Source organism: Temnothorax nylanderi, unplaced genomic scaffold, assembly GCF_030848795.1.
Source record: "Temnothorax nylanderi isolate EJ_2023f unplaced genomic scaffold, tnyl_v1.0 TNYL_tig1110_pilon, whole genome shotgun sequence".
Lineage (NCBI taxonomy): Eukaryota > Metazoa > Arthropoda > Insecta > Hymenoptera > Formicidae > Temnothorax > Temnothorax nylanderi.
In genome coordinates this window covers 1-27,193 of record NW_027250172.1, presented here as the reverse complement: position 1 = coordinate 27,193, position 27,193 = coordinate 1, and the positions used below count along the sequence as shown (strand labels likewise).

Sequence of the window (27,193 nt, the reverse complement as noted above, 5' to 3'; positions counted from 1 at the left end):
CGTGTCCGAAACGAAAATAGCTCTAAGTCCGTACGATGATAAACGATACATTATACCCGGTTCTACCGAGACGCTGCCATGGGGGCATTATAAAATACCACTGTAAAATACAATTGTAAATACATTTAGATATTTATGTAAATAAATGACTCATTTGTATGTATAATATGTTTTTATATTGTAATAAATTTTTACAATACATTATTCTTGTGTATCCATGAATTGTGTGAATTATCAAATCCTAACCACTTTACATAAACCTCATCCCCCCTTTTGCGCAAAACTTTTTCAACGAGATACACGTCGGGATTTGCAACGCAATGTAACTCGTATTCGTAGAAGCCGCCGGCGACGGGTTTTCCGCAGGAATCTTCCAACAGATACGTCACGGGATTAGTTTTCTGCACTTTGACGATTCTAAACACCTCCGTGGTCCAATTTGGCGTGTATCCTTTCTCGAAGATTGTCTTGAATTTACTCACGCGTACCGAGTCGCCCACTTTGAATCGCGCGGGAGCAGCGATCTTTACGTGGCTGTACACCGTTGTTAGGAGCTTGTCGGCGATCGCGGGGGTAACATCGATGGGTCGCATACCGATAGTTCGATGCTTTCGCGCGTTGTAATCCGATACGAGACCCGGCAGCGAGTCGATCCATTTGTAATTTCCGTTGAGCGTAAACATTTTCCACATATCGTTCTTGAGCGTGCGATTGAATCGTTCGACGACCGATGCCTTCATTACGGAATAGGTCGAATAGTGATTGATATTATGTTTCTTCAAGAGTTTCTGCACGTTTGCGTTGTAAAATTCTTTGCCCTTGTCAGTCTGCAGATTTTTCGGACATCTTCCGCCGTCTCGAATTATTTTCGCTATCGCCGTAGTAACCTCGGTTCCGCTCTTGGCCTTGAGCGATACGGCCCATGCGTGCTTGCTCAGCACGTCGATAACGGTGAGTATGTAGTAGTAGCCTCTGTTGAATCGCGTGTATGGACGCATCTCGACCACATCCGCCTGCCACAGGTCATCGTATCCGCGCACTATGACGCGTCTTCGCGAAAAATTTCTTCTCGCAGGAGCGTGTAGTTCTTCCACCAGCCTCCGTTTCTCAGTTGATTGCTTCTTACTAGCCATGACGCTGACGCGCAACTGACGCAGAGATCAGATGTACGTTCTTATCTATTCGCGATGATTCGCAATTACATCTTGAATCATCTTTTGAAGTTCGTTTAGGGTAATTTGCACGTTATTCTGGAATGCGGCCATCTTTCTCTCGATTTCATCCTGCTGATCTTTCAAAATTTGCACGCTCTGCTGCACGTAACGTTTATTGGCGGCATCGCCATCATCTACAGGCGGCGCTATCCGTCGAATCTTGCGCGATTTCGCGTCAAAGTCGGTGGCGACCATGCAAAGAGCGTTATCGCGCACGTAATTTCTGATTAATCCGCTCCATTGATAGTACGGTTCCGCACCGCCTCTTCCGAGCGATATACCAAACTTGTTGATCGGCATTTCGATGTTGATTGAACGACTCGCCGACGCGCGGTTTAATTTATAATAAGTCCAGCCTCGCGAAGTTCCTCGATAATCGACAGATCTCGTTATCGTGACCGGTGTGACCCGCTAGGCGCGAAGCTTCGAGCAATCGGAGACGATCTACAAGCTCGTTGGGATCGTCCCAATGAACATAGTCGATCTTGTTGTCGTTTAATGTCATGGCACGCGGTATACCTTTTCCAGCTTTTTTACCCGAAATCGACGATGCAATTATATGGTCGATCTTGTTGCCGTTTAATGTCATGGCACGCGGTATACCTTTTCCAGCTTTTTTACCCGAAATCAACGGTGCGATTATTTGTGTGTACTTGTATCCCCTGTTGCCATTTATTCGAGCGTGAGCATCATAATTGCGCTTATGAGCACTCGTCGTCAACAGAATGCTCTTGTATGTTTGCATATCGTCCACCGTGTAGATATCGTCATTGGGAAATTTCTTAAAGATCAACTCGTAAAGACCGCGTGTGCCAGCGTATCGTATGCCGTCGATAATTATGTTGTCCGCGTTGTTCACGTCAAAACGTTTATTACCGAGCATCATTCCATCGTTGCTGAAATAAACGCCGTATACGGTGTCTATACCGCTTTCTTGATCGCCGCTCAGAACTGCCCCGACGTACTTTTGACCCAATAGACCAAAGTGATCTCGCAACGTTTCTCGACCTTCAGATGTTTGCAACTGCTGTCGAACGGACGTCACGAGTGAGTCATCCGTGGTTTCGAAAACATCTTCGTTTGCGAGTGATTCGAGTATTGTGGGCCGCACGGAAGGCGCAGAGGTTATCGGTGGTTCATTCAATGGACCTGTCGATCGTTTCGATTTATGCGGTTGTAAAATTTTGGTTATTTCGCTCAAATTAGATGGCACATTTATCGATCGTTTCAACGTAACCGGAGTTGAAGCCATTACAGAGTCGTTAAACGAGGCGTTTGGTCGTTTTCGTTTGAACTTTGGCTCTTCGTCTTCCCACGCCGTTTCATTCTCAATCTTTGACACGTCAGATTCTTTGCCAACGGTGTTTTCGGCAATCTGCCTTAGAGGCTCGATGATGGGCTTAAAGTGTCTCTCCAACGCGATATCTTCCTCCATTTTGCCCGTTTTCAAGGCGTGATACTTTTTGCGAATCGAATCGCTCGTTTTCGCAATTTGATTTGCTATTCTCTCGCGCTCTCTAATCTCCTCGCCGCTGTCCATGTTGCGATAACGTTGTTCAATCGGCGCGTCGACAACAACTAACCGCGTTTCGGTATCGCAAAGTCGTTAAATCCTTTTCTGTATCGACCATTCGAAATCGCGCTGTCCTTGTCTATCACCACGAATCCATACTTTTGTTGCCAACATGTATCACACAATTTGCTGAAATCATCGTATGACATATCTGTGTTTACGTGATCGTTGAATATGTGTTTCAGATTGGTACCATCCTGTTTAAACAGAATCAATAAATTCGCGTTGTCGCGTATAAGATGCTTCGGTATCTTTGCATACGTCTGACAAAGATAGAAGGAGTCAACGTCGGCGTGCCGGCCCATTGCAAAGTATTCTCTTATCGTATCCTGCTTGTCGCATGCCACGTCATCAAAGATAAAAATAGAATTCGGGAGCGCCTCGCTCGGTGGAATGACGTCACTGTTATTCGAGAACGTAAAGTAGCCGATTTCTTCTATCGGTGTTAGTATATTCTCCAAATATCGGTATTTCGACTGTTGCAACGATTTCGAGTACACATACACGTTCTCGAAACGTACACCGTGCGGACTTTCCAGCAAGCTTATCAAGACGTTTGCCTTGTCGCAATTCGACGGACCGCAGATGATACCACGTATAGAAATCGGTAGCATGTCTCCATGTTTGCGTACCTCTTTCGTTAACTGTATCCTATCGTCAAAGTTTGTCACTTTGATCGTCCGCGATTGTTGTACAAACCGCATTTTACCTCCTCTCCACAACGAATGAAAAACAGTATCGAGAAAGCTGGCCTATTTATAGAGGCGCGTAGAGCTGAGATGCTCAGTCTTTAAAATGTTTTTGCTCATGTCGGATAACAGCGATATTTACGATTTAACCGTCGAGCAGTTAAAGTATATACCAAAGGTCATTCTACTACGGCAGTTTTATAATCATATAGATTATTTGTGGGATAAGCTTCCCGAACATATCAAGGCAGATTCGGAGGTTCAGCAATACCGTCGCTGTTTAATACATTATAATTTGTCGTGTCAGCAAACGCACATGGACGGTCCGCCGCCGTTGATAAAAAACTGTGGCGAATGCCGCCGAAGATAGGTCGAGGTCTGTTGAATCGCGCGATAAACGCGCTTCCGATCGAATTACACATTCCCGGCTATCAATTTTGCGGTCCGGGAACTCATTTAGAAACACGATTGGCAAGAGGTGATCGGGGTATTAATCCATTGGACGCAGCGTGTCGCGAGCACGACATAGCCTACTCGCGTAGCAGCGATCTCGCAGAACGACACGTGGCAGACAATATACTTGCCGCGAAAGCGCGAAAACGTGTCACCGCGAACGATTCGACTCTCGGAGAGAGAGCTGCAGCTACAGCCGTCTGGGCGGCCATGAAGGCTAAAACGAAACTCGGTATGGGTTTGAAAACGAAGAAAAAGAAGAAGAACAAGCGAATACTTCCGATAGCGAAACGCGGTGGTATCCTACCGATCCTGCCGTTATTAGGGGTTCTCGGTTCGTTGGTCGGCGGAGCGGCGGGAGTCGCAAAGGCCGTGAACGATAACAAAGCCGCGCGACGTCAGCTGGAAGAGATGCAACGTCACAATCGCGCCATGGAAGGTCACGGACTTTATCCCGCTCCATACAAACGCGGACGGGGAGTCTCGAGAAAAAAAAAACGTCGAAGAGACGCTAAAAATCCCCAAGGGCGTAACTACCAACATACAACTGCAACAATTGGCAAAACGTATGCGCATTCCATATTTTAGAGGTATTTTCATGCGCGACTCGTTACCGATCGGCGGTGTACGTCGAAACGAAAGCGGTATCGTGAATTTGGATAATACTGAGGGACCGGGTACTCACTGGGTGGCGTACGCGAAGAGGGGAGATCGTGCCATATATTTCGACAGTTTTGGCAATCTTCGACCACCGAGAGAATTGGCGCAGTATCTAAAGAACAATGTAATAGAGTACAATCGCATGCCATATCAGCGATACGATCAGAGCAATTGTGGACAACTGTGTCTGCGTTTTCTACAGTCGGCTGACAATCAATTTAAAGACCGGCGTTACGCTGTTTAATCTCAGTATTCATTCAAACATGTCACTGACATTTACGCTCACCGGCAAGAGCAGCATCCTCGCGGTAAGCTACTTTCCCGCCGTGGATTTGAGCGATGGCGATTACGAGCTCGGTCTGACAGATTTTGAAACCTATCACACGATACCGAATGTAAATTCGTCGAACAATAAATTCTACTATGACGACGACAAGGAGATTACCATTCCCGAAGGATCGTACGAACTGCGTGATATAGACATGTATCTGAAACGCGCTCTTTTATGGGATCAATCCAATAATGTCTCGATAAACGAAGATGAACCGCACCCATTGATTATTCGGGCTAATAACAATACGATGAAGAGCGAGATCAAGTGCGCTTATCGGATAAATTTCACCAAACCGAACAACATTGGATCGCTGCTGGGATTTTCAGCGAATCGCGTGCTGGAGTCGCGACAATGGCACGAATCGGATGTTCCGATAAATATCATCAACGTAAACATCATTCGCATAGAGTGTAACGTGACCGCGGGTGCGTACAGCAACGACAAGTACGTGCACACGATACACGAGTTTTCACCGAGTGTGCCTCCAGGATATAAGATATCGGAAACGCCGGCACAGATCATTTACCTTCCGATCATCGTACGGAGCATTTCGGACTTGACGCTTCGCGTCGTGGATCAGGACGGCCGATTGATTGATTTTCGTGGAGAGGAGATCACCGTTAGACTGCATGTACGAAGACGACAGCGATAACGTGAGACGCTCGTACTGAACGAAGCTGAGCAGGTGCAACAGACGAGAAACAAAATTAGAGAGACAATCCGATCGCCAAAGAAGAAACTCACTGCGTCGAACGTTGAATTTCTGAAATCATTGGGTTTCGTCGTACGAAATGGCTAATATCTTAAACATTGGAGGTGAACCGATCTTTGACGACAGCGTCGTCAAGATTGAGACACACACGTACAATCCGTACGCCAACACAACGTTTGGACATAACGATGAGATAAGAATACCCATACAACAGCAGGATTTATACACGTTGCCGTGCGAGAGCTTTCTCTACGTTGAAGGAAGATTGATGATAAAGAAAGGGAATGACGAGTCTCAGGCAACGCTTGCGAATAATTGTGCAGCGTTCATGTTCGATGAGATTCGATACGAGCTCAACGGTGTGGAGATTGATCGCAACAGAAACGTTGGAATAACCAGTACCATCAAGAACTATGTATCGCTATCGTATAATGATTCTCAACTCATGCGGAATGCTGGATGGGACGTTTCATCGAGCATACCGGAAGGATACTTCAACTTTTGCGTACCGCTCAAGAGGTTGCTGGGCTTTTGCGAGGATTACAAACGCGTGGTTGTTAACGCTCGTCACGAATTAATTTTGATACGAGCGCGCAGCGACAACAATTGCATTGTGGGAAATCCGGCGACGGAGCCGGAAATTGAATTGTTTAAAGTACAGTGGCGAATGCCTCACGTCACATTAAACGAGATCAATAAGCTATCCATGCTACGGGCCTTGGAAAGCGGGCGATATCTTAGTGTTAGTTTCCGTTCGTGGGATCTGTACGAGTACCCCATGTTGCAGAGCACGACCAAGCATTCGTGGGCCGTCAAAACGGCGACTCAGCTGGAGAAGCCGCGATACGTTATCTTTGCGCTGCAGACCGGGCGCAAGAATATCATGTCTCAAAATGTTAGCGTATTCGATGACTGTAACTTGACCAACGTGAAACTTTATCTAAACTCTGAATTTTATCCGTACGACGACTTGAATCTGGATTTTGGCAAAAATCGATACGCCGTCCTTTTCGATATGTATGCGCGTTTTCGTAAAGCTTATTACGGATACGATTCCAGTGATACGCTTTGCAGCTTGTATACATTCCTGATGGAAGGACCTTTTGTTGTCATCGATTGCTCGCGACAAAACGAATCTGTCAAGAGCGCCACCGTGGATGTGCGAATAGAATTTGACTGCAAAGAGAATGTACCGGCAAATACTACCGCCTATTGCCTCATCTTGCATGATCGTGTAATCGAATACTGTCCATTGTCGAACGTAGTGCGCAAAATCATGTAAATTGCAATATCAGCGGGTATTGCGATATAAGAAGCACTGATGTACCGCGATAAGATACAGATTGCTCCGTCGTTTCGTCATGATCGTACCAACGTTTGTCGATCTGCAAGGCTTCACCGTCGGGATGAAATTTGTCGTAAAGGAGGTGGCGGTTCTGAGAAACGGGACCGTTTTGGCACATTACATTTTTACATGTCCCATGCCATGGAGTCTCCTCACGAAATCCGACAAATCATGCGCTTCTTGGTTGATTGCAAATCACCATGGACTACGATGGGAGGATGGAAACGTGCCATACAGCATGGCGAAACATTTAATTACATCGGCCGTGCTTGGAGAGGGTGACGAGACGTCGACTCTTGTGTACGTCAAGGGATGCCAGAAACGAGAATGGCTGGTGGATTTACTTGAGAATAAAGCTAGAAAAAATCTAAACATTGAGACTTTGGATGCCGATTACGAAGATATCGAATCTTTAAATAATCTAGATGTTACTAATACTATAAGATGTGAAAAACATGTTAAGAATTGCGCATTACAAAATGTATTAAAAATATGTAACTGGTGGTCGCGACACCAGAAAAAATTATGATTTTTTTTTAAATAAACTATATATGTATATATAAAATGTTTTATTTCCTTTTCCCACATAGTTTGTAATATAATATAGATGTTTTAGTTGTTTAAAAGCTATTCAAAAGCTGTTTTAGCTGTTCAAAAGCTGTTTTTAGTTGTTTGATAGTTGTTTTTAGTTGTTTTTAAAGATGTTTTTTGTTGTTTTTAGTTGTTTTTAGTTGTTTTTAAAGATGTTTTTTGTTGTTTTTAGTTGTTTTTAGTTGTTTGATAGTTGTTTTTAGTTGTTTTTAAAGATGTTTTTTGTTGTTTTTAGTTGTTTTTAGTTGTTTTTAGTTGTTTCTAAAGATGTTTTTAGTTGTTTTTAGTTGTTTTTAGCTGTTTTTAGTTGTTTGATAGTTGTTTTTAGTTGTTTTAAAGATGTTTTTTGTTGTTTTTAGTTGTTTTTAGTTGTTTCTAAAGATGTTTTTAGTTGTTTTTTGTTGTTTTTAGTTGTTTTTAGTTGTTTCTAAAGATGTTTTTAGTTGTTTTTAGTTGTTTTTAGCTGTTTTTAGTTGTTTGATAGTTGTTTTTAGTTGTTTTAAAGATGTTTTTTGTTGTTTTTAGTTGTTTTTAGTTGTTTCTAAAGATGTTTTTAGTTGTTTGATAGTTGTTTGATAGATGTTTTTAAAGCTGTTTTAGTTGTTTTTAGTTGTTTGATAGTTGTTTTTAGTTGTTTTTAGTTGTTTTTAAAGATGTTTTTTGTTGTTTTTAGTTGTTTCTAAAGATGTTTTTAGATGTTTTTAGTTGTTTTTAGCTGTTTTTAAAGTTGTTTGATAGCTGTTTTTAAAGTTGTTTTTAAAGATGTTTTAAAGAAGTTTGATAGCGGTTCAATAGCAGTTATACAGATTAAACCATTGAAAGTTAATGTTGCGATATCGTTTTCATGAACATACGTGTCTCGCGGTGACTTCATTGCACACGTGCAAAACTGTACATCGTAGATTTTTCGCAAGGCGCATCCGTACGGATGCTGAGATCATTGTGAAATTAGATATGTTAAGCAAACGATGTGACAATAGTGAGATATAGAAGGATGAATTTGAGGGTACGCTCAGTAGTCGTGGACCGAAAGTCGCGAGTACCACACATGACATGAGCGACGAGTACATAAAATTGTGCAAACCGGTGCTCAATAGTAAATTCAAAATAGTGAAAATCAGCGAACCGCGGATGAGAAATTGTAGCAGATTGTACTTGTCGGACGTCGACGTAGCGCGATATTTGATCCGTCGCGAATTGGGAATCGCCGATCTCCGATCGAACCGGGAGTTTCTCAACATCGAATTTAATTGGAAAAGAACCTTCGGATATTTTCCAAAGTTTATATTTTAGCGCGTGAGTGGAACAGAGTGTATATAAAATGGATTTTGAAGAATTGCAGTTTGAAGGAGAAGAAAGAATGGAAGTTGGAGTGAATGAACAAGAAGAAGAAGAAATGGACATTGAAATAAATGAACAGGAACATGAACATGAACATGAACAAGAAATTGATGATGTTGATGCAGTTTTGTCAAACGATTCGTGTTACGACAGTGAAAGGTTTGAGGATGTTTCGGAAGTAATTTTCCGAGTATTAAACCAGGCTGAAGTGAATACCTTAGATGAATTGAAAAAGATGTGTTGCACATACTTTTATTATACTTCCGGTAATGTAAAATTTTGTGCATCGTGTACTGTGAGATTACGAGAATTATTCTCAATGTTGTACGCTGAGCGAAAACATGACACCCGTGCCTATATACTGATCGATCATTTATTCTGTGCGTCGTGTGGAGGTCCACTACATCAAATAATGCCGTGTAATCTCTGTTCAATTTGCACTGTTTGTGATTGATAGTGCTACGTGGCAAAGACATGGTGTTCGAAGGCTGTCTGTATTGCATATCAATAAAACTGCAGTTTATGCTTACAGCTTCTTTCATGTGTTGCTTTTTTCTAACTTATCTGTGTTCAAAACTCTAAATATTTTGTATAAAATCATTGTTGTGTTGCAAATTGCCGAAGGTGTCTGACTCAAGAGCCAGGGGTTTCAGGTTGAAATCAAGCGGTGGTAAGCAAATTTTCTATTTGTAGTTTTCGCATAATTTCTGAACGAGACCGCGAACGGGGGAGAGGGATCGCGCGCGACCGTGAAGACGCGCGCGAACGGGGGACGGGGGCGCGAGAGAACATCTACGAGGGGGAGATAACGCGAGCGGGAGCGTGCCGTGTGACGTCACGCGGACCGACGCGGCCGTTGCACGCGGACTCCGCGGCGCGGCGAAAACGCGGTCGCCCCTCCCCGCGGCGCGGCGAAAAGGCGAACGAGGGTCCCCTCACCCCGCGAACCCCTCTCCCGCGGCGCCCGAAAACGCGGTTCCCCCTCCCCCGCCCGCGGCGCCCAAAAACGCGGTTCCCCCTCCCCCGCCCGCGGCGCCCGAAAACGCGGTTCCCCCCTCCCCCGCCCGCGGCGCCCGAAAACGCGGTTCCCCCTCTCCCGCCCGCGGCGCCCGAAAACGCGGTTCCCCCCTCCCCCGCCCGCGGCGCGGCAAACAACGCGGTTCCCCCCCTCCCCCTCCTCGCGGCGCCCGAAAACGCGGTTCCCCCCTCCCCCGCCCGCGGTATACCCCCCCCGCGGTATACCCCCCGCCCCTCACCCCCCCTCATTGCCCCATGGTTAGAACCGGCCTAGCTTACCTACTCATAATGTATAAGACATAAGGGATTTAATCAATCAGAGTTCTTCATTCTCATCCTGAGGATAGAAATAAAGAACTCTGTTTAGTCGAATTCTTTATGTCTTGTGCATTATGCGTTATGCAAAAGTCTGTGCTTCATAAATTATATTTTACAATTTGTAGATTATGATTCAGAACGCGCTTACAAAGATGTTAGCATGTTCTGAATATGGGCTGTTATGTTTATGTTGATGTTTATGTTATATTTATGTTGATGATTATGTTATGTTTATTTTTATATATTTTATTTTTATATATATTTTTTATATCTTTATATATGAACGTTTTACAATACCTTCACTGATTTCTTCTTCTTCAATATTTGTGTCTATTGCTTCTGTCTCTTTCATGACATATTTCCTCAAAGTTCATTAATCTTTCTTCTTCTTCTTCTTTCTCTTCTTCTTCATCCATCATACATGTGTCCTGTGGTACGCACTGTGCACTTGTTAGTTTACAATGTGTGTCGTCAATATCTGTGAAGATTGTGGAACTGTTTCCTGCAGTATTAGTGTCTGATGCAATGGTGTATCCAGAATGTTTGCCCAGTATATACCATTTAAGTCTATTTCTTAATTCGACTGGTGTTGGATGATCATATCCTCCATCATTCTTAAATAAGAAAACATATTCTCAAGAAGATCTTGATTTAATCTGTTAGTGAATATATATTGAACTGGACGCGCTTCTGATGAATATTGCTCTTTTATATATACAAACATATCACGTAGAGATTTGTTGCATAATATAATGCCTTTTTGAAATTGTAATAATAGGTTTGTTTGTGTTGCTTGCACTCCTTGCACTTTTGCACTAAGTGTAGGCTAACTCGTTCGTGTTGTAGGAAATGACGTAATGAACTCTGTTCGTCTTACGAGTACAGTCGCACTTTTCACAGTGTTCTGTGAACCTGGTATTGAGGAAGAGCAAGAGTGCAAGACTGATGTAAGACTACCATAACCTCAGTTATAAACGATTTTAGGTTATATATATCAATAAAAGAGAAATATATCTAAATAAATGGCAGAGACAGTGATAAAGGAAAAGCATGGAGTTTTATGCAGGGATGAGATGGGAGATGTACTGATTGATTCTGATGGATTTGTGCAATGTGTAATTGAAGGTATTATAAATTTAATTTACACATACGTTTAATGTATTAGTCTTATTCAATATAGTTTTATAGCAACATACTATAATTAAAATTTAATATATGTTTAAAAAATTTTTTTTATTTAGATGAAAGACTATTTCAAATAAAATATGACGAAATAGATTTTTCAACTAATATCCTCAACTTTGTTGTTGATGACGTACAGATCCTTGTAAATTTATTTAAAAAGAGAATTGCAGAAATAGATGAAACGCATGAATTAGAAAATGAAGACTGTAATAAAAATAAAGCTACTACAGATGTTACAAACTTTGATTGGGACGACGCATCAACAAAGTTATTCTTAAATATATACAAATATAAAAAAGATCTTGTAAGTGCAAGAAAAATTAAAACTTACAAACTGTTATGGAGACAAATAGCAGAAGATATGATGGATCGTAATGGTTACTTAGTTTCTCCTTTACAAGTAGAAAACAAATTTAAGTCTCTGACTCGATCATATAAGAATATGATCAGTAACAATAAGAAAACTGGTAGAGGAAGAGCAACATGCAAATTTGAAGCGTAAGTATTAATATATTATATATGTATTTTTTAAACAATTTATCTAAAAGTGCATAAAAATAGTAAAAATATCATTTTATGTTACAGTGAATTAACAGATTTATTCGCAAAAAAACATAATATAACTCCACTTGCTTTATCAGGAAGAAATGGATTAGTGCTCAGAGAAGATCAGAATTCCGAGAAAGAAAATAATGCTTCGTAAGTAATAAAGAATATGTCACAAAGAAAGTCTATAACTGTATTTTGTTTACTGAAATGTTTTATTAAATAGATTAAATTACTTGGCGAACAATAACAACGAGTCTGAAAATAATCTTGATGAACAAAGCAGTGTAGCAGGAACTTCAGCTAATGTTTCAAACACATTGGAGAAGGACAAAAATATACAAAAGAAATCTCGAGCAAGCAGAACAACCGAAAACGATCTTGATGAATCAAGCTGCAGTGTAGCAGGAAAAGCTTCAAACACATCGGAGAAGAACAAAAATAAAAAAAAATGAAATCTCGAGCAAGAAGAACAACAACCGAAAATTTAAAAGAATGTTTGGTTGCTATAGAGTCATTTACTTCAGAAATGAAGACTGAAAGAGAAAGTTTCCATAATATGCAAGTACAAATGCTTGAAGAATACAAAAATATTAAAAAACTTCACGAAGACTATATAAATAGTGCAACAGAGCGATGGGCTGCAGCCAGTGCCCAACGAGAGGAAAGAAATAAAATTCTAAAAGAAATTTCTAAAAATTGTTCCGACAAAGAAATTTTTTTGTAATTTTATTTTTATTTAATCTACATAAGTACAATTACACATCCTGTGCAATTAACTTCATAATATTTTTAGTTTTTTAATTTTATTTTAACAAATGGATAATATTTTTTGTTTGTTTCTAAGATAAGGCTCCTGGATATTCGACGTTTCTATTCTTGTTTAATAATGTCAGAAGCGAGAGACACGTTGAGAATTATTGCATGCAATTTCCAAATAAAACGATATTTCCATAAAATAATACTTCAGATCACTTCAACACACTTCGAAAATACTCCGAGGTTTACTCCTTTCTTATGACAGTTAAAAACAGCTGTAAAATGAATGTAATTCAAAGCCTAGTCATAAACCTGCTTCGTATTATATCTATTTTACTGCAACTGTTTATTAACTATCAACGAAAAGGGATAGACCTTGGAGTATTTTCGAAGTGTGCTGAAGTGATTTAAAGTGTTATTTTATGCAAATATCTTTTTATTTGGAAATTGCACCCAAGAATTCTTAACGTGTCATTTCTCGCTTCTAATGTTATCAAAAAAAAAAAATAGAAGCAACAAGTCTTAAAATTATTATTCTTTATAATTATAAAATATAACGTATAACATAATTTTTAGTTCTAAAATTATAATTTCTTATTTTTTTAGTTATTGCGTTTTTCGAGATGTCCGAAATAAATCATATGGTGTCATGCGCTCTCGAGAACGTAACATTGTAATAGATATACATATAATTTATATTATTACTTGTGATAATTACTAGTAGCGTTTACGACTGGGCCGGTTAAATTAATGTTCCTACATATCGTAACATAAATATAATTATAAAGACTGTTAAAATAAAAAAGTTCCTATATGTATACAATTAAAGGATATTAATAACATTAAGTATTATAATTTGAACATGGTATAAATAAATAAATTTATTTAGAAAAAAATTTGTTATTTTATTTATAAATATTATATTTTACAAGAACATCAGGTAATGCTTCAAATACATTGGAGAACGACAAAAAAGGAAAAAAAGTTTATCTTTCTTAATGATGTCGTACAAATAATTGACGGCATAACTTGTCTCGCAATTCACGGCCACGCTGATTTCCAGGAATTATCTCATTATTATTTTCAGCATTATTTATAATCGCTTCTGGATCAGGATACTCATCATCAACTGGAGGCTCTAAAAACTCCAAGTCGTCTACGTGTGCTAAATTATGCAAAACGCAACAAGCGTGTATAACTTGAACCATGCGTACAATGTCCCGCAATTTAAAATGATACAATTGTCTGAAGCGTTGCTTCAAACAACCAAATGCAGTCTCAATTATGACACGACATGAACTTAATTTTTGATTAAAATGTCTGCGCTTGAGTTAAATGTCCAGTATCTCTGTATGGTACTATTAAATAATCTAAACATGGATATGCGCTATCTCCAAGTAAGTAAGATCCATCTAAAAAATAAATTGTAGTTCAACAAATCAAAACTTACTTAATCTGATATTTGAGGTTTTCGCGATGTATTGAGTTTAGCTTCCGGGTTGAAGCCGCGTTAATTTTTTATTTTATTTTGATGTTTCGTAAACATTTCAGTTTACTTCGTCAGGAAAAAACAATCTGATGCTCTATCAGGTCCTGATACTATATTAGATTGCTTTTCCCTGATCAAATGAACTAAAATGTTCATAAAACGTAAGAATAAAATAAATTCACGTGGCTCCAACCCGAAAGCTAAACTCAAAACTAAAATTAATTTGTTTATGTTGATGTTAGTTATCACTGACCTAAACAAATTTGGTGAAGAGATTCATACAAAGGAGATTCCCTAAACACTCTTGAATCGTGTACGGATCCTGGATAGCCAATAAAAACATCTAAAAATTTTAAATTTTGGTTAACTGTTTCTGCATATGTATAGAAAAATATTGTTTTCTGTTAATATAAGAATCATGATCCTCTTCTGGCTTATCGAGTCTGATGTGTGTACTATCTATAGCACCTGAAAATAAATATTATATAATAAAATAACGTATTTGTACAGATATTAAATCAATTATGTGCATCAAATATGTGATTATACCAATAATTCCTGGAAATCCTTTTTGCTGTAAAAAATATGTCATTGTTGCCTGTTTCTCCTCTAATGTAGGAAATCTTATTATTTGTGGAGCAAGTTGCATTAAAAATATTGTGACTCTTGTAATAATTACATGTAATGTGCTTATTGTAACACCAAATCGATCCGCTACATCACGATATCCTGCACTTTCGTGGCCAAGAAACCATAAATAACTTAAGATATGTTTTTCACTCGTTATTGGTACATATCCTGCATGTTCTGTAATTTTTAATTGAATAAATATCATTACTGTATAAAATAAAATCTACATAGTTAATTACTTACTAACAATAAGATTTATAATAAAATACCTTGTAAAGATGTAAAAACGTCTGATATCTCGAAACGTGCAATAAGTTCGTATACTATTGCACGTGATAAGCGAAAATGCATGATAAAATCTCGGTGAATATAACCTCTGACAATGTCTTCAATATAATTATTTATTTTAATATGATGTACACGTTCCATATTATTTAATAAAACTTCAATCAAATGTAGTACTTCATTAGCTGTAATTTATATATATATATATATATAAACTAGCTGGTTACCCGGGCTTCGCCCCGGAGAATATATGTAATAAGGGCTTCGCCCCGGAGGACATATGTAATAAGACACAAATAATCTCTCCCTCTCTCCCTCTCTCCCTCTCTCCCTCTCTCCCTCTCTCCCTCTCTCCCTCTCTCCCTCTCTCCCTCTCTCCCTCTCTCCCTCTCTCCCTCTCTCCCTCTCTCCCTCTCCCTCCCCCTCCCCCTCCCTCCCTCTCCCTCCCTCTCCCTCTCCCTCTCCCTCTCCCTCTCCCTCTCCCTCTCCCTCTCCCTCTCCCTCTCCCTCTCCCTCTCCCTCTCCCTCTCCCTCTCCCTCTCCCTCTCCCTCTCCCTCTCCCTCTCCCTCTCCCTCTCCCTCTCCCTCTCTCTCTCTCTCTCTCTCTCTCTCTCTTTCTCTCTCTCTCTCCCTCTCTCGATTATTTCCCGAAAAATTGGAAAAATTAAAAAAACCGGTTTCCAAAAAGATCGGTAACAAAAACTGTACACATCATGACGCTCCCCGTAAAATTCTATCCCTACTTCATATACAATTCTTTAAGATTCTGTCAATTAATTCTCAAAAAATTGAAAAAATTTCGGTACCGGCTTCCAAAATGATCGGTAACGAAAAATTATACACTTTATAACACTCCCCGGAAAATTCTACCCCTGTCTGATCTATAATTCTTTAAGATTCGGTCAATTATTTCCCGAAAAATTAGAAAAACCGGTTTCCAGAAAATCGGTAACAAAAAACTATACACATAGTGGCACTCCCCGGAAAATTCTACCCCTATTTCATATACTTTTGGTAGAAATTTAATCTATAATTCTTTGAGATTCGGTGAATTATTTCCCGAAAAATTAGAAAAATTAGAAAAACCGGTTTCCAGAAAATCGGTAACAAAAAACTATACACATAGTGGCACTCCCCGGAAAATTCTACCCCTATTTCATATACTTTTGGTAAAAATTCGGTTCAGGGGTTTGGGCTGGGCGTTGATGAGTCAGTGAGTCAGTCAGTCAGTCAGGACATCTTCCTTTATATATATAGATTAATTTTTCAATAACTTTTATATCACATATGTAGCTGTCCTGTTTTACAGTTTAGAAGTAAATATTTTTTACGCTTACCATATCGTTCTTCATATCGCGGGTAAGGTAAAATAGGAGGAATTAATACAGGTAATTCTAATTCTCCTTCGTCATCTGAAATATCCAACAAATTTAATATTTCACGTGGATCTGCCATTTCAACTGATTTCGACAATTCTGCACTTTGTCGTTTGAGTTGAAATTACAATTAACTCGTGGAATCGCTACACTCTCTAGATTTACTAGAAAACTCACCAGAACATAAGTGCAACGAGTGCAAGCAACACGAACAAACCTAATGTTAATCGTTTTACAACTCGCATTGCTTTAATGAAATCATCCATATTAAGAATGGTATTTTGTTCTTCTTTTATACCATATGCATGCGAGGTGTTACTATGTCCATATTTACATTTGCAATTAAACAAGTCAAACCAGTCATTAAATATTAGTAATAGATCGGCGGTCTGTTTCCATTGTAGAGACTTAAGTATGTGACCGAACGGCACATTTCAGGCCCGATTCACGCGGCTATCTGTCCGTCTAACGGTCGCCACTCGGTTTGACCTCTGTTCACCGAGAAGGTATGTATCAGTGTTTCCTAGCTATGCCTTATGAACGTGTCATCAAACTAATTAATCCCTTATTATTTTCAGGTTCCCGCCACGGATGGACGACTTCCAGCGTCAACCCTCGGATCATCGACTCCAATCGCCGCCGTATCTCAACGCAGGGTGAAGATGACGGACCACCGCCTCTTCAGGTAAGTATCGGTACGTCGGTCAACTAACTCCGAAATTCAATTAAATTTTCAGGTTCCCGCCACGGATGGACGACTTCCCGCATCAACCCTCGGATCATCGACTCCAATCGCCGCCGTATCTCAACGCAGGATGAAGATGGCGGACCACCGCCTCTTCAGGTAAGTAGCGGTACGTCGGTCAACTAACTCCGAAATTCAATTAAATTTTCAGGTTCCCGCAACGGATGGCGCGTCTGTGCCGTCTCCCCAGTGATCATCGGTAATAACCTTCGACCAGGATCAACGCACGGCCGAGATGTCTGACCATCGGCTACCACGGGTAAGTATACGTATGTCGGTCAATCAACTCGGTTAATTAACCATATTCTCAGGTTATCGCTACGGATGCCTCGTCAGTGCCGCCGCCCGATGGATCACAGGTGATTCCCAGCATCCAGGACCAACGCCCGACTAAGATCGCTGACCACCGCGCGCCTGAGTAAGTATACGCAACTTGGTAAGCTAACTCGTTAACGACCGCACTTTTCCAGAATTTTATAACAAATGGCCGATCTCCATTCCCCACCGATGAATCATCGACGATAATCTCCGATCCGGATCAACGACTATCCAAGATGGCTGACATCCGCTTGATCAGGTAAGTGGGATGTAATTAATTGACAATTCCTTCTTTAATGTTGCAAATAATAATTTTCTTTATTTGCAGGCTTCGGTTTACACACACTTGGTTGTTCACAAAATTTCTCGCACAAGATGGCGTCGCACAATTTGCCAAACGCACGCAAGTCCTATACGGTATCTCTGTACCTCTCGCCTTTTATATCGACGACATGTAACGCGTTTGGCGGGCGTTCCCGATTGTAATGGAAACCGGTGGACGATGAGTATTTCGCACGACTTACTATCGCGGGACTTAGCACGATCGCGATGGAAATCTCGATGACAAGTACGCTCGCCGGTTGTCCTCGAGAGACTGCCTCGAGTGCCGCTGCTCTCAGTGGCTCCCCACTTACGGCCGCTATTCCCACCACGGCTTCACGGCCGCTTTCACTCTCTGGAATGTTCGTCGCGGCGCAATAACAACTTTCTCTTTTCCACGCCAAACGTTCCAGATGTTGTTGGCGGAAATTTCCAGTGGCGATGCCCTCAGGTTGACCCCCTCTCTTCGCTCCAGGGTAGTGGTTTTCCACCTCGCTTATTTTACGAGTTTTCTCGGCGCCGACCTGTGCGCACGTCCTACCCCGCGCTCTAATACATGCATCCGGACCGACTTCTCGCAGAAGATGTCCGGGTATATCTAGTGTCGTCGGCCGTCGACGCCGACCCCCGGTGACGCATCTACGCGACCTTCTCAACCGGTATCCGCCCTCTGTTCCCGGCGATGACGCTTGGTTGACGAGATCGCGGGCGGTCACGCAACTTGACCTTCGCGTGGCCGGACTTTGACGCCGACCCGGTTTTCGTGCATACCAGGTGCCGCATGTCGGTCACCGGCCATTTATTCCCGCGGATCGCGTGTGTCCGCGAATTTCTTACCCGGGCGTCCGTTCGCGACGCCGAATGGCCCTGATCGTTCTGTCGGTCCCGCGGGCGAATCATCCGTTGCTCCCCCTCGCGTGAGACCCTCGGTCCGCTATCTCGCGAACGCGCCTCCGGATCTGACCCGCGGTCAGTCGTGACCCCTCCTTGGGTCGCTCTGGTGGGCCATCGGTGGCCCTGCTGATTGTGCGACCGGTGGTTCGCGATTTCGCGGGCTCGCCGGCCGCCTGAAGATTGCGTGTGGCCTAAACCTGGGTCGCGCTATGTGCGTCGGTTCGCGCGACAAAATTAACTAAACTGGCGCTTTTATGCGCTTAGGCCGAAAACAAAATATGTATAAACTGAACTTATAATCTAATTCTCCGATCTTACGCGCGCCCATCCTCGGAACGCGATCTGGTTATCTACTCTTAGCGCCTCGGGTTGCGCTGGTGGCGCCTCTGCTTGTCCTCCTGCCAGTGTTGGGCTCGTCCGGGTCACGACTGCTGCCGACTCTACCCTACGGAGGAACATACGGGGTGCCCCTTTATAAAGGGGCCGCGACCTGGAAGCATGCGGTTGCAAGTAAACCCTGTTCGCCACACCAACGTATCGCTATTGCATTAGTATTCGAAAATACTTGTGCAGCCAGTTTTACGTTTTGTCTCTGTGAGCCTTTGACGTCCAGATGTGCTTAATTTATGTGCAATTTTTAATTTTCCTGCATTAAGTGTTAATAATTCTTCTAAACATGTTTTGTTGATATGATTGCCGTTAATTGTAAAACCAGAGTCCAACAAGTTATTCCGTGCCAATTTCAATAAATGCGGAACGTCTGCAAAAAAATATATTTTCAACGAACTGTCAGCAGGATGTGTAATAAAATGTTTTTGGATGGTTTCTTGTATATTGTGTTTCTCAGTGGTAACATTAATTCCTATGTTCAATTCGTTCCATAGCTTCATGTTTGTGGGCACCATGTCATTCGTCACAGCCACAACAATATATTGCACTTCATAAGATTGTTAATTACACAGGCCCACAAAAAAAAAGTATATTGGTCTGGGGTTGAGACCACATTACTCCTATGTATTTTGACCCGCTGAACACAAATCTGCAATAAAAAATAGGGGTCGTGCAGTGGATTTCAGAGATAACCTCAAAAAACCGTAAAAAACCACGTTTTTTAGTGTATGTATGTGATTTATTGTTTATCCCCGCAGGGTTTACAAGGCGTTTTTCACGAGGAACGATCCCAAACCTCTTACATCCACTCCTCGCTCAACCTCATATACAAAATTTTCTCCTTTCTTCATCCTTCATACAACTCTTGGCGTTTTGTAGGGATGTACCCAACCCTTTACAAAAAATATAAGATGGCGTTTTCAGGGACGTACCCAACCCTTTACAACCCTACATCCCTCCTGACCCGACCTTGGGACCGAGTGCTAAACCACCCGTTTCCCAGATAAGCCGGGAATCACCCCTGGTAACGCCAGACATGTCACACGGACAACCCAGGGTGCAGAGGGTGCAAAAGGAGCAGAGGGCAGCCACGCCGGTGCCCATAAAGAGCAGCGAGACCTTGGCGGAGATCGACAGCGGCCTCTGCGAGGCTGACAGCCAGGTCAACACACAAATATTTACGCTGGAGGCAGACGAGGAGGTACGCAGGTTGTTGGAGGTGGGCGGACAGCCCGCTGGACAGGCCGGACGTGAGGAAGATCAGCCCATGACGGTCGAGGTGCAGGAAGAGCAGCAGCCGGGAGCAGCCGACTCGCAGAAGTACACGAGCCTCTAGAGCGTAGGACGCATAAAGTCAATTTTTATATTCTATGTTTTATCTTATTTTTTATACGCGAGACTTATTACAAAGATATTATTTTATTTCATTTTAATTTGCATGATGCAATTTAGATAGTTATTCACACACCGACGAGGTACACCATACTTACACTCGTTACACTACAGAGTACAAAAATAACATTTAATAAAGAGACAAGATTTACACCCAAGAACAGATGTTTATCCTAATTACCAAATCCATTCCCGGAGATACCTGTAAGAACAATTAAATGGCTTCAGAGAAGTTCAAAACAATAATTTTAACATTTATATTCATTTTATTTGCCATAGCAATAATTTGCATTATCCTATTAATATATTCCCACAAAGATCATTAAAGATGCCTACAGATAGATTCTACATAACGATTATTACATTCATTATTATATTATTTACGATTTTCATAATTTACATGATCCTATTAGTATACGCAGCTAGAGACAGTTCAGAACCGTACTAATTACCATGAGATTCACAGAGTTCATAATAATTTCTATAATAATATTTTTTCCATTAATTATCAATTTCCCTAACACGGACATAGTCATGACACTTTACATATTATTTACACTTTACATATTAATTTTAGGAATAGGAGTAGACCCACGACTGATCCACGAGTGACAGTCGAGTAACATGATTCATTTAACTATAAGTTTATATAATTGCAATAATTCCAGCCAGCGTCGACAATTCGACATATTTTACATATGATACATTTAATTTGAGTAATATTCATACATTGATAACGAGCGGGACAAATTCCCGAGTATTTCATGAAGGTTCACATAATTTAACGCATTTTGAACAGTTACACTTTCAGTACACTTTCGTTACACCATTTACACCTGTATCGTTAGATTCAGCGTGCGAAACGAGCCAGCGAAGGGTCTACACTTTTGTTACACTAACAACACTTTCTACACTCGACGACTTGAAATAAGCGTGCGAGACGAAGCCACCGAAAGGTGCAACACCTTTTACACTTTCTACACCCACATGTTGGAAACATGCATACGAGACGAAGTCACCGAAAGGTGCAACACTTTCTACACTTTCTACACTCGACGACTTAGAATAAGCGTGCGAGGCGAGTCAACGACGGCATTACACTTTTAATACACTTTTAGCACTCCGAGTGCAGATTTCATTAAATTCATTGAATTTTACATTGATTATTAATAATTATATTTTGCAGTATAGAGAACAGCCAAATGGAGTTATTCCAGGCAAAGATTTATTCAACATTACATTTTGCATTAATTTTGATTGTATTCAGTTAGACTTTCCTACACTTTTGTGAACTTTCTACACTTTTAGACGGCATTTAGCCGATTTGATATTATATTCATGATTTTAATACTTTTATAATATTCCCTGTCGATTTAAGAATTTATTATTATATAATCCTGCGTGCGATAGATTTAAGTCGCGATATACTTACCTTTGATACTTACCATTATTACACCGATACCGATGATTAGATGAGACGATTCCATAGCAATCCCGGGTACCTGAAAGAAAAGAGGAGAATTAAAAATGGGTAGATTTACCTGTATACTTACCTGGTTTCATAGGATTCGTCTGATGTGACGTTGAGAGTCACTCGATGCAAATCGAGTGATTTTTCGTTCGCTTGCTCGAAGTTCGCCGTGCAGCGACGTGGTTGGTTCACGCGAGCGCGAAAGCCAAGTCACGCCGTTGCACTTTAGTGTAGCATCTCCCGATTAGGTGCCGAGTCCCAACAGCGACTCGGTGCGCGAAGTGCAGATGGAATCGTACCATCTACACCCTGAGGTACGAACAGCCAGTGCGATGGCTGCGCGCCTAAAATGTAGACTCAGCGCATGCGTGAGTCTAAGGTGGGAGAACTCGACCCGTTCCTCCCGGACAGTCTTTTGCGAGCTTTCGGTGCGTTAACACGTTCTCACGGTTACGCTTAATAATCGAATCCGAAATTCTTATCCCGTTATTCGCTAGCGTCAGTAGCGTGATTATTACATTAATAGAGACAGTGAGTGCGTGATACGGGAAATCCTATTGCGCTTATTTTGATCATTACGATCCGTGCATACGAAGATAGCGGCGTTTCGAGAACACTCGACGTGGTTCTACGCGATCGAGCGAATTCGTCCGCGAGTAGAGATTGCTGTACGACAAGTATTAATAAATTGTTATTTGTTTATAATAAACAAACAAGTATTGATTCGCGACTCCAGTGAACATCCTTTCCGAAATTCCGTAAATTACGCTTCGCTTAACAAGGGCGTGGCTGACGGCCTTGAACACGTCCGCGACGTAGAAACGACAGCCATCTTGCTGAGAAGGAAGGACGGGGCAACGCAGATACATAGGCTTTCTGTATTGATGCCTAAAAATACAGTGGCGACCGTAAATTCAGCCCAAGTAGTAAGTGGCTCAGATTTGATATTTTATCATTCCATTCGTTGTTCCGGTCACAACCTGACCCTCCTCTCCTTCCTCACATGTCAGACCTCCCTCGCAGCAAATTTTACACAATTTTATCAATCCAGACTTATCATTCTTTTACCCTCCCTCGCCTTCTTCCTTCCCCCTCTCGACCCCCTACCCTACCTAGCTCTCCTTATCCGCATACGTGGGTGCGTGTTTGTGTACCTCTCTCCTCCTTCTCCCTCAGTTCCTCCTCCTACATGTAACCCTTGTCCAACTTCTACCTTCTTACCCTTCCTCTCTCCTTCTCTCTGCCTCTTCTAACCCCCCGCGTGTCCGTGTGTGTGCGCGCGCCTCCTACCTCACTCCTCCTTCTCCTCCCCTTACTTGTTCACCTTTCACCTTTGCTCCTTCTCTTCCTTACTCCCGCTTTTCTTTACCCTCTTTCTTATTTTACCTCCTCTTAACCTAAACTGGCGTTTTTCAGGGACGTACCCAACCCTTTACAAGACATACCCCTATATATATTCAGCACAAACGTAACAAAAACAATCCGGATTACCTGTACAGTTGTGGTCAATGCCCTGCCTAGATCCGGAAGGATCAGGTGTAATATTTGTATTTTTTTTGTACCCATAGACTCTATGAAAACCCGCACGCTAGAAATCCTGTCCCGATCGCAGGTGAGGTTATCTCTGAAATCCACTGGGCGACCCCTATTTTTTATTGCAGATTCGTGTTCAGCGGGTCAAAATACATAGGAGTAATGTGGTCTCAACCCCAGAGCAATATACTTTTTTTTGTGAGTCTGTGTTATTGTTAATAGAGTATGCGCAGACATTGGCTTATCAAATTCGTAATATATTGGCTGTTTCCATTTATTAAATAACCCTCGAGCCATTACGAATTGACAGGTTTTATTAGGTCCATATATCTTTTGTTCGTTCCGATGTAAATCTATTTTATTTGAAATATATAATTCGTCGAATGTTAAAACTGTTAATTTGTCTTCCGTACACAGATTCTGTCCTTTCTCTTTCATAATGTGGAGCACATCTGTTAGAATGGCGGGTGGAATATTAAATATTGCACCCCAGTTATTTAAAGTCGTCATACAGGGCAATGGCATTTTCTTTACATTCCTTAGGTATCGATAGGCCTTTGGACTTATGGATCGTAAAGCAATAGCAGATGTGATATCTTCAGCAGACCATTTTATGCGAGTATTAGTGTTTGAAGACATTAGCAGTTTTATTTGTCCAGCAGTGAATACTTTCTGCAACACATGTATAGGCACTTTATCATCTTTTTCGTTATCTACTGTCATTTGTGTAATAATTTCAGATTTTTGGTGCAAAGTCTCTGTTAATAGTTCCATCTGTTGTTTTAACTTTTCATTGTCTCCGAGAAGTGTCTGTTTTTCTTGCAATAGTTCATTTCTCTCTTTCAGTAACATTTCCTTTTTTTTTTTTTTATTAACAGTTGCTTTAATTCTGCGGATGTATTTTGTTCATTCACATCTTCGCTATTCCTGTAAAATACAAATGTGTGCTTTAATAGCAATACATTAATATAGACTTACAAGGGAACGGTCGGGGGTGTCCGAGACCGATTTGGATGCGCTTTGGATATGTTGTTGAGCATCAAAAAATATTAGACTCGTATTTTTTTTGCGGCTTATCTCGACGTTTAGGGGTTGAAACAACCCCTCGAAAATAACGGATTTTATAGTTTTTAGCGAATATCTTCGAAAATATAAGGCGTATGAAAAAAAGTTTGGTAAAAGGTTTATGGCTTTTTGTGCTCTTTACAATGGCGTAATCAGATTTTTCAAATTTGTCACATTTTTTAATTTAACCCCACCCCCACCTATTATTTTTGCCAAATATAACAATTTTTCCAACGCAAATTTAAGAGCGTCAAATGCCAAATACATCCATGTGTATTTTTATTATGATACCATTATTAGATTTTTGGCAAGACGAGATTATATGTGGTATAGGCGTCGCGCTGTAGGTAGGTGTTGCGTTATTTCTGTTCAAGTTGCGCCGTACGCTTAAAAATTTCCATTTCAACTCCGGGATGACCGAAAGCGCTGATGCGAAGGCCAGCGCAAGGCTATTTCGAGAGTCCTGGACTAGCAACGGAATGTAGACTCCGATATTATAAATACCACCGCCGAATTGTAAGATCGAGCGGGCAGTCGCAAATTTGAACGTGCGTCACATTAACCGCTACAATAATACACTATCCCAATTATAACTCCGGGACAACCGAAAGCGCTGATGCGAAGGTCAGCACTAGGCGCTGACAGCGAGGAGTTTACGCTATTTCGATAGCGTTAGCACGAAAATAAATAAGCAGGAAGTCCGGAAGGTTATATGGAGTAGGGGAAAGCTTTCGCGCGTTCTGAAGGAAGGCACGGACGGACGGCAGATAGATTTGAGTCGCTGAGCGAGAAGTACATAACATAATTTGGAGAGAGAGAGAGAGAGAGAGGTGAATAGTTGAAAGCAGTGAAAGTTGCAGAAAGTAGCATTATTACATTGTATGGATTAAACTTCATTCTGAAAGATATTAAAATTAAATATTTGTCTCAAACTTTAATTATATAAATAAATACGCACTTTATAATTAATGGAGTGGTCTTTGTTAGGTTTGATACCGTCTCTTTCCAATTTGCGACTGCCCGCCCGATACAATTCGGCGGTATTTATAATGTCGGAGTCGACATTCCGTTGCTAGTCCAGGACTCTCGAAATAGCCTTGCGCTGGCCTTCGCATCAGCGCTTTCGGTCATCCCGGAGTTGAAATGGAAATTTTTAAGCGTACGGCGCAACTTGAACAGAAATAACGCAACACCTACCTACAGCGCGACGCCTATACCACATATCATCTCGTCTTGCCAAAAATCTAATAATGGTATCATAATAAAAATGCACATGGATGTATTTGGCATTTGACGCTCTTAAATTTGCGTTGGAAAAATTGTTATATTTGGCAAAAATAATAGGTGGGGGTGGGGTTAAATTAAAAAATGTGACAAATTTGAAAAATCTGATTACGCCATTGTAAAGAGCACAAAAAGCCATAAACCTTTTGTACCAAACTTTTTTTCATACGCCTTATATTTTCGAAGATATTCGCTAAAAACTATAAAATCCGTTATTTTCGAGGGGTTGTTTCAACCCCTAAACGTCGAGATACGCCGCAAAAAAAAAACACGTGTCTAATGTTTTTTGATGCTCAACAACATATTCAAAGCGCATCCAAATCGGGTAGGTTCTAAATCGGGTTTTTTCGACCAATAAACGTCGAGATAAGCCGCAAAAAAAAAATACGAGTCTAATATTTTTTGATGCTCAACAACATATCCAAAGCGCATCCAAATCGGTCTCGGACACCCCCGACCGTTCCCTTGTTAGACCGAATTTACATCTTGGCAGAAAAGTAGAAAATAGAAAAGCAGAAGCCAATCAGAATTCGCGCTGGTAATGAGCTTACTAGATAGTAAATTTGATGGTAGCAAACTTATTACCAATGCGAGTTCTGATTAGCTTCTGCTTTTATGTTATCTGCTTTTCTACCAAGGTGTAAATTCGGTCTTGTAACATTAAAACTATTAAATATGGCTCTGCGCACAATAAAGAAATTATTAGGAATAAATATTAAATATTAGGAATTATTTTAAAATATTAAAATAAAAAAGACTAATATACAAATACAAATTCGGGTATAAAGGACTCTTAATAAGAGTATAAAAGTCCTTTATATCTGAATTTGTGTTTGTATATGTCAGGGTCTCTTCGATTTTATTATTTTAAATTTTCTAATATTTAATATTTATTCCGAAATATTTTCTCTATTGTGTGTAGGGCCTATGGATACATTATGCCATACATTGTGTTTGTCTCTTCTGTTTTCGCATCTAATCCAAGAGTGTCATCCGTATTTGTGTTTACCTCTTGTATGTCTTCTCCTCGAACAATTTCATTTGAAAGATTGTGTTCATGTTTCTGTGTCTGCTGTGCATATTTTACGAGTTTAGCATAAGTTGGTACACCTGTTCTTACTGACTGATGTCTGAAAAACAAGTACTTGTCTATAGTAGAATTTAAACATCACATTAGTTTTACAAATATAGTGTATACTTACTTTGCTTTCATTTTATTTTTTTTCTAAATGTAATAATAAACTTGGCACGGAATTATTTTTT

At 40.8% G+C, this 27,193-nt stretch overlaps 1 protein-coding gene, 1 long non-coding RNA gene and 1 pseudogene across 2 annotated transcripts; 1 reads left to right on the top strand and 2 right to left on the bottom strand.

Moving 5' to 3' along the window:
* The first annotated feature begins 11,733 nt into the window (after positions 1-11,733).
* LOC139786679 (uncharacterized) lies at positions 11,734-12,705 on the top strand. The gene is made up of 3 exons (XM_071725804.1): positions 11,734-11,930; positions 12,018-12,131; positions 12,429-12,705. Exons 1-3 carry the CDS (start codon positions 11,794-11,796, stop codon positions 12,703-12,705), a joined length of 528 nt encoding a protein of 175 aa, XP_071581905.1. The 5' UTR covers positions 11,734-11,793.
* A 1,027-nt stretch (positions 12,706-13,732) lies between these two features.
* Positions 13,733-15,207, bottom strand: LOC139786678 (putative nuclease HARBI1; annotated as a pseudogene).
* An 8,589-nt stretch (positions 15,208-23,796) lies between these two features.
* On the bottom strand, positions 23,797-27,193 carry LOC139786677 (uncharacterized). The gene is made up of 3 exons (XR_011722373.1): positions 27,133-27,193; positions 26,878-27,060; positions 23,797-24,508 (listed from the first exon to the last, which is right to left on the bottom strand). It is a non-coding gene; the product is annotated as an uncharacterized lncRNA (long non-coding RNA).

What these genes read in the sequence shown, in the direction of transcription:
- LOC139786679 (XM_071725804.1), top strand. Translation starts at nt 11,794, where the DNA reads ATGATGGATCGTAATGGTTACTTAGTTTCTCCTTTACAAGTAGAAAAC. An exon ending in GCAACATGCAAATTTGAAGC is followed by an intron (nt 11,931 to 12,017) that starts GTAAGTATTAAT and finishes TTTATGTTACAG; the next exon opens with TGAATTAACAGATTTATTCG. An exon ending in GAGAAAGAAAATAATGCTTC is followed by an intron (nt 12,132 to 12,428) that starts GTAAGTAATAAA and finishes AAAATAAAAAAA; the next exon opens with AATGAAATCTCGAGCAAGAA.